General features: G+C 37.8%; 1 protein-coding gene across 2 annotated transcripts in view; it reads left to right on the top strand.

The window, feature by feature from the left end:
- GPD2 (glycerol-3-phosphate dehydrogenase 2) overlaps positions 1 to 7,301 on the top strand; it is a 166,698-nt gene that overhangs the window by 83,574 nt on the left and 75,823 nt on the right. For both annotated transcript variants that reach the window (XM_019522387.1, XM_019522386.1), the window contains exon 6: positions 172 to 335. In XM_019522387.1, the coding sequence (XP_019377932.1) occupies positions 172 to 335 (164 nt within the window). The remainder of the gene's footprint in view (positions 1 to 171; positions 336 to 7,301) is intronic.

Genomic DNA, 7,301 nt, shown 5'->3' with positions numbered 1-7,301 from the left:
CGGACTAGATGATCTGCTAAGGTCCCTTCCGACCCTAGAAACTATGAAACTATTATGTAGAATAAGAAGAAATTCAATGCATCATGTTAATTGTATGTAGAAATCTATTTTAAATAAAACTTTTAATGATTTTAATTTTTTCTGAATGGAATCTTCTCTTATTTTCTGCAGATGGTGGCAGTTACCGTATTACTGGGTGGGAATAAAACTCTATGACCTCGTAGCAGGAAGTCAGTGTCTGAAAAGCAGCTATGTCCTCAGCAAATCAAGAGCTTTGGAACTTTTTCCAATGTTACAGAAAGATAGGCTTGTAGGAGCTATTGTCTACTATGATGGTATGTTTCTTTTAATGATTTTTAAACACAACTTTTTATGGTTCTTGATGTCCTTACTCAGTTTCTAACTAGTTCTAAGTAATAATATATGTTTTCATGTGTGTAAAAAAAAACAAACAAACAAACAAACAAAAAAAAAACAAAAAAAAAACAAAAAAAAAAAAAAACCCACACACACACAACCCAAATAATTTCATACTAAGGAATGTGACTTAAAGGATCTACCCTACATCCTGCATAATTTCTGTTAGCTAAATTTAATTGTATGACTAAATCTGGTTCACTTGGCTTATGTGTTTAGCTGGTTTGGTACTGGCCTCCTTAATACATTTGCTGTGTGTAGATGAGAGAACTTGTTCTGCACTGTCAGCTGAAGCTAGTAGATGCAGCAACATGCGTGAAAGTATTTTTCATGCTCTGGTGACTTCCTATGGGGAGTCTTGGTGACTTCTACAGGCACGTATAATTCTGTCATACTAGAACAGCTCCTTCTGTGCTGGACTGATGTAAAACAGTCTCTAAGCATATAGTATCCATGGTGCTTCTGTCATTTTTTCCATAAGCATCACACTCCCCTTGAAAGAACCTGCATAATACAAATGTTTCCTAACTGGTTAATATCCTGAATATTAAGGCAGGCATCTGAACACTGTTTCAACCAGGCCTAGTTGTTCAGAAGTAATCAAAGGGTCAGATCCTTTCTTTAGAATATCCTTAGCAAAAATCTGTGATCTCAGCTTGACCACTCTTGGTAAAGTAGTGCACATCAAGGGGACATTGTTATGTTAATTATCTTAAATAGCTAACTATGGCATTTCCATTTTTAAAAGAATAATTCAAAACTCATGATTTGAGTTCCTGTTTGTGGTTGTTATGTTTGGGTTTGGTTTGGTTCACTTCATTGATCACTTTCTTTTATGGCTCCTACCATCCTCTCTCATTTCAGTTGTTCACTCTATAGCCAGAACTCTCATTGCAAATACAATTAAGTAACACAAGCGGCTATCAGGCTTGGATAGTTTCCATTGGAAACCTCTATTTTAAAGGGTTATAAATCCATAAGAAAATCGCCTCTGGGCTGAAGCTTGATACAAATTTAATCTACCCAAAACTATGTCCTGTGGAGTATGTTCATGTACAAAACACTTAAACAAAATCAGTGACTGAGTTATAGATGGAGAAAATGAAGCTTTCTGCACATCTGTGATACTTAAAAAAAAAAAAAAAAAAAATGAAATTTTGCAATTGAAAGTTCAAAAGTACACCAATTTAGGTTGTATGTAGGTGGTTTATATAAATACTTACTGTGTTCTTAAAAGAATGAGCAAAAGTGCTTAAAAAGCTTCTGAATGTTGTGGATATTGATCATTTACACTTGGAATAGATTTAACATTCAAATGATTACCAGAACAGTTTGCGGGTTTTTATTTCATTAAGTGTTCGCTGCTCATGGCATGTAAAATATTTAGTGACTTGTATGATTTCTAAAATGCAAAGGCCTACATTATTTATACTGGTAAGTTTTTTAGATGTGACTTGTTTCATTGATGTTGATTTAGTAGGATTAGCTTCATGCATATGTTCTCATCAGTGTGAGTCAGAGTTGTATAGTTTAGAACAACGTATGTGTGTGTGTGTACGTGACCTTACTGCTATTATACAAGATATGATACCCTGCCCCCTGTCCCTGGCAAGACCTGGGAAAGAAGAAAAACCCTGTAGCTATCTCATTTTGAATGTAAATAACATTTGGGGTAGCTAGACTCCAGTCCATTTGCATATATCTTCCCTTCCCTGTATTCTCACAAAAGCCTCGAGGACAAGCCATACACGATATTATTGATTAGCCTTTGCTGTAAGTTGCACTGTTCAGGAAGAACATTTACAAAGAATCTCTTTTTAGGGCGTGGAGATAGCTACATTATACCTGAATTGTAGTAGTTTGTTTCCAACCACAGGGATTGCGCCGTGCAGTCATCTAGGCATAAGATCTTAATGGCCAAAATAATTATAGTGAGGTATGAATCTAAATAAAATTGTCTGATACTTTACTGGATAAAACTGGAAGCCCAAAATATTTATTACCAACATATTATTTAAGGCAAATAAGTGACATTACTTACCTTGGAATCCACAAATAGCCAGGAAACCAAAAGTGCCTACCATGTAAGACAATCCTAGATAAGATGGACAAATGTACTCCACGTAGGTTGCAGAAACCACCTCTGCCAGGCTAGAACATATGCTCTTGACAGTCAACATCCCCATGTCATCTTTGGGCTACTGACCATTTCAGTGTACAGGAGTCTAAAAATTCCCCATTTGATTAAACTAACCTTGAAGGATAGGGGTCCAGGTTGCTCATCAGAATCCAGATATCTTCAGCTGCTTTGGAGCTTTAGCTGCTGATACTGATAGAGGCTCACCAAGTGAGGATGTTGCATGTATCCTTTCCTGATGCATTATTGCTGGTCGTTGCATTGGAAACTAATTACTCTTTTAGAAGAGAAAACATCTTATAGTAAGAAAGATATAATTCCAGATGCATTTAGCTATAACATACTAAACTATACGTTCATAGAAACAAGTCTTCATGAGCTCTCCAATTGACATGGAGCTTTAGGAAATTTCTGGATTGTTCTCTGTCTGTCACCACGTGAGCTAAGGAGCTTGTGATGCCAGAGATGATAACTTTCTCTGCCATGTGTTCATATAGCTATCCCATAGCAGCATTAGTGAGGCCTCTTGGCCATCATATGATGGCCATCTGAGGAATGCAGATGCCACAGCAAAACTTGCAAGTAAAGACTCCTTAACACAAGACTTTTTTTTTTTTCATTTGAAGTTAAATAAGGAGCTCTGAAGTGAAATGAACATGTACATCCTCCTAGAAACTCAAGACTTTTTTCTTGGAAATTTAAATTAGGTACGTTTCAAAATATTAGTTTGTTTCGTTAATCCAAGCGTGCCTTGAGTTTTGTTGAAACTTCTACCACTCTGAAAATCCTTTCGGGAGTGTCTTCAAACCATCCCTAGCTATGCTTGTGTCTAGATTGATAGTAATTACTTAAAAATGCTCAAATTAAAAACAAAAATGCTGAATACACAATCAAATGCAACATGGAAGTTCAAGGCTCAAGTTGAAGAATAACATCTGGATCCAGGAGGGTGTCCACTTAACTACTTTCTTAGTGTATCCTGTTGTGTCAGCATACTAAAGGACAGTCTTGACTGACTTTACTTGCTTGTATAAGACCCATAATGATGTGCCTTTATAGATTTTATTATGTGATGATACACATTTGGACCATTTCGTATCTTTTTTTCCTATTGGAAGTAAGGGTACTTTTACATAAACGATTTCCTGTGACTTTCATAGCCAGCATGGAAACCTGACAAACCATATGTGGAACAGTTATATAAAAGCCACACATCCCTTTTAGGCATGGAGGCATCCTGCTAAGAAGAAATACTATAAACACTTATTTGCCTTGAAAGTTATGCTTTGATTGATTGATTGATTGATTGATTTAAAAGCTGGAAATGTAGTTTCTTAGCTCGTAAATCTACCATCCTGAAATTTCTTCCTCCCAATATTTGACTAGAAAACGGGTTTCTCTTTCTTGTTAGAATGAATTTCATCAGAATTTGTAAAAACGTATTTGTACAGATAACTCAAAGGGGAAAAATAAGGACACACTTTTAACCCAGTTGAAATGCATTGCATACAGGAAGGTGATTTTGGGAAGTACACAGTGGGAAAAATTAGCAAGCATGTAAATTAGATGTTCCCCTTGAGGAGGATGAAGTAGCAAATATCTACATTCTCACAATCAGGAGAAATGTGAAACTGTTAAAAGGAGAGAAATTAATTTTTGTTTCTCTTCTCCACATTCTGGTATTAAGCTCTAGCAGAGCTGGTGAATGTATATCTCAAAAGGAAGCTATATATACCATTGGAAGCTATATATTGTCTAGGTACTTAATCACCTAGAAGATATTGAGGGAATATTTGTTATGGACTTATGGCAAGTGAGTTCTGAAAACAGTACTTTAGTATAAGGAAGTTGCACAGCATTCTAGTCAGAAATCTTTTGAAGCTTGCAAATCAATTAATGTATGTCATTCTGTTGTTTTATTATTAGATGTTTACCGTCAGGTGTTTTGACATGCAAACAAAATTTAAAATCATCTCTGCAAAAAGCTCAATAGGATAGTATGGCCCAGAAACAAAAGTGTATGCCATTTTCTTTAACATCAACTTCCATTAGTCAAATTCCTGCTTATACTTGAGGTTATTATATTTTAGTACAAATTCTGCTCTTTAGTTGCTTGTATCAAGCCTACTTGTTTCTGAGACAGCTGCACAGAGAATCAGGGAAGTTTTGCTCATCAACCTTTAGAATACCTAAATTTTGGTGATAAGCCCATGTCATAGCTCTGTTAAAGCTGGGGATGGATGCCTCTGGCCCAGAGAACCTTCAGGTCAGTGTCACTCCTGTGCCCTCTTTTTAAGTTTTATGGATGCCTTATTTCCATTGCCTTTCACCTTATATTGAGAAACATGTAACACTAAAACAAGCCAGATTCAGACCAGACAAGTCCTGCACTAGCCAAATACTAAACATCAATCAGCATATAGAGGATGGATTCAAGAAAGGGATGATAATGGGTCCTGTGTTTGGCAAGCAGGTTTCAGTGGCTGTGTTATATGCCGCTGACAGGCCTACAAAGTCTATGATACCAATACCAAACACCCTCCTGTTTGAGAACGGAGTGGCAAATGGAGAGAAAAGGATGACTAAGGGATATAATAGTAAATTACACTTTCTATCCTAGAAGAGTGGAAGGCACAGAGAGACTTGGAGCCACAATTCCTCCATGGGACTCCATCTGTTAAGGTGGCACAGTTTAAGCCACTTCTTTCTTTGGGCATTGAGCAAAGCCTCATGCTGGTCTGTCAGCAGTGTCCTGTGTGTACCTCATGGCAGGAGTAAGGCCCAAGTCCCCACCAGTCAATAACTAAAGCTCACCCACCAGTGTATGTCTGCCTAAAATATAAGCATATTTTCAATACCATTAAAAAAATCTGTCTTTCCAGTGATTAGTATATTTTTATATGGCTGAAAGCAAATACATCTGTATTAAATATTCTTGATTGTTGATAGTAAGCATCATCACAGAAGTTCTATCAAGGGCTTTGTTAAAGGCCTCAGTCCAACCAACATTAAAAAGAAACGCATCCATTTTATGCGGGCTAAAAAAGACCTTATCTATGTTTTTTTTTCCTTTTTTAAGGATTATTTTTTTAAAGAATGTGTGTGTATACATATCTATAAAACCCCCAAGGCCTACAATTGAAGTAATATTTTGGAAAATATGTTTCTGAAAGTTTCCTTGGTTGACTTACAGCAGGTGGTGACCTGTGGTCTGCATGTGGGGTAAAACTGAAGCCTGTGCAGCTCTGGAATCTAGGGAGTGAATGCTTACCTCCCCACCCTCCTTGCTCATTACTTAATTTGGGAACTTTGGTCACTGTAGGTGACTCAAGTGGATGATAGAGAAAAATGGAGGGGGGCAATCCATAGTGGTGTTCACTCCCTGGATCCCAGACCAACATCAAAGCAGTAATTCTGGCAGCTGTGCTGATAAGTTGATGTCACATTGCAATTAGAAGCAAGTTGTCAGACCCTTTGAGAAGTCTTGTGGACTAGGCCTGGCCCACTGAGCCAAAGGAGTTGAACAGTCCTGATCTGTAGTAAGAGCTGATGTAAAAGTTATTAGAAACTTAACGCAGCGTCTCTTGGCTTAAAAAACTTCTGTGAGTTTAATTCATTCTCCTTAAGCTGATCCTTCCTTGGGTAGGTACAGATATTCAAAAAGCCCAAGGCAGAATTGATACAAGTTATGCAGTTTTTAAGCAGCATAGTGGTGAACAGAACACACATTTGCCCTTTGGTGTGGGAGGACAAATCTTAAACCAGGTTCTGGCATTTTTAAGCAAGTCTGTGCGTGCCAAACTTCTGCTACAGGTATAGACCAGTCTTATGTGCCAACCTTCTGTTCTGTTACAGGTATACACTAGTTTCTGATCGCTTATACTGGTAAAATGTAATGCCTGTACGTGGCCTTTATGTCTCAACACCCACTAGTGCAAGGTATATAAAAGGAGAGCTGAATGGAGTTCTCATTTAACCACTTACGAGCTGAGTAATCACCCAAAGAAAGTACAGCAATACCACAACATCACAACCAACCAGGTGGCTCATCAGCTTCTGCACAATGATAAAGCTGCAAACAGCCTAAAATACGGATTAGATGACAGAGTGATCTGGAGGAAAATCATTTTAACACTCCAGCTGCAGTGGATGAACTCAATGCTGGAATAAGTCACTTGAAGAATACCAGAGCAGCTGGACTTGACAATATATACATGGAGCAGATTGAGCACTTTGGTCCTGTGAGCAAGTAATGGGTATTATGCTTTTTTAATACTTGCTCATCAACCTTTAGAATACCTAAATTTTGGTGATAAGCCCATATCATAGCTGTGTTAAAGCTGGGGATGGATGCCTCTGGCCCAGAGAACCTTCAGGTCAGTGTCACTCCTGTGCCCTCTTTTTAAGTTTTATGGATGCCTTATTTCCATTGCCTTTCACCTTATATTGAGAAACATGTAACACCAAAACAAGCCAGATTCAGACCAGACAAGTCCTGCACTAGCCAAATGCTAAACATCAATCAGCATATAGAGGATGGATTCAAGAAAGGGATGATAATGGGTCCTGTGTTTGGCAAGCAGGTTTCAGTGGCTGTGTTATATGCCGCTGACAGGCCTACAAAGTCTATGATACCAATACCAAACACCCTCCTGTTTGAGAACGGAGTGGCAAATGGAGAGAAAAGGATGACTAAGGGATATAATAGTAAATTACACTTTCTATCCTAGAAGAGTGGAAGGCACAG

This window comes from Gavialis gangeticus, unplaced genomic scaffold (genome assembly GCF_001723915.1).
Source record: "Gavialis gangeticus isolate Ggan-Ray unplaced genomic scaffold, GavGan_comp1, whole genome shotgun sequence".
Classification (NCBI taxonomy): Eukaryota; Metazoa; Chordata; order Crocodylia; family Gavialidae; genus Gavialis; species Gavialis gangeticus.
Note: the sequence above shows the minus strand (reverse complement) of the source record. Positions and strands in the feature narration are given on the sequence as shown.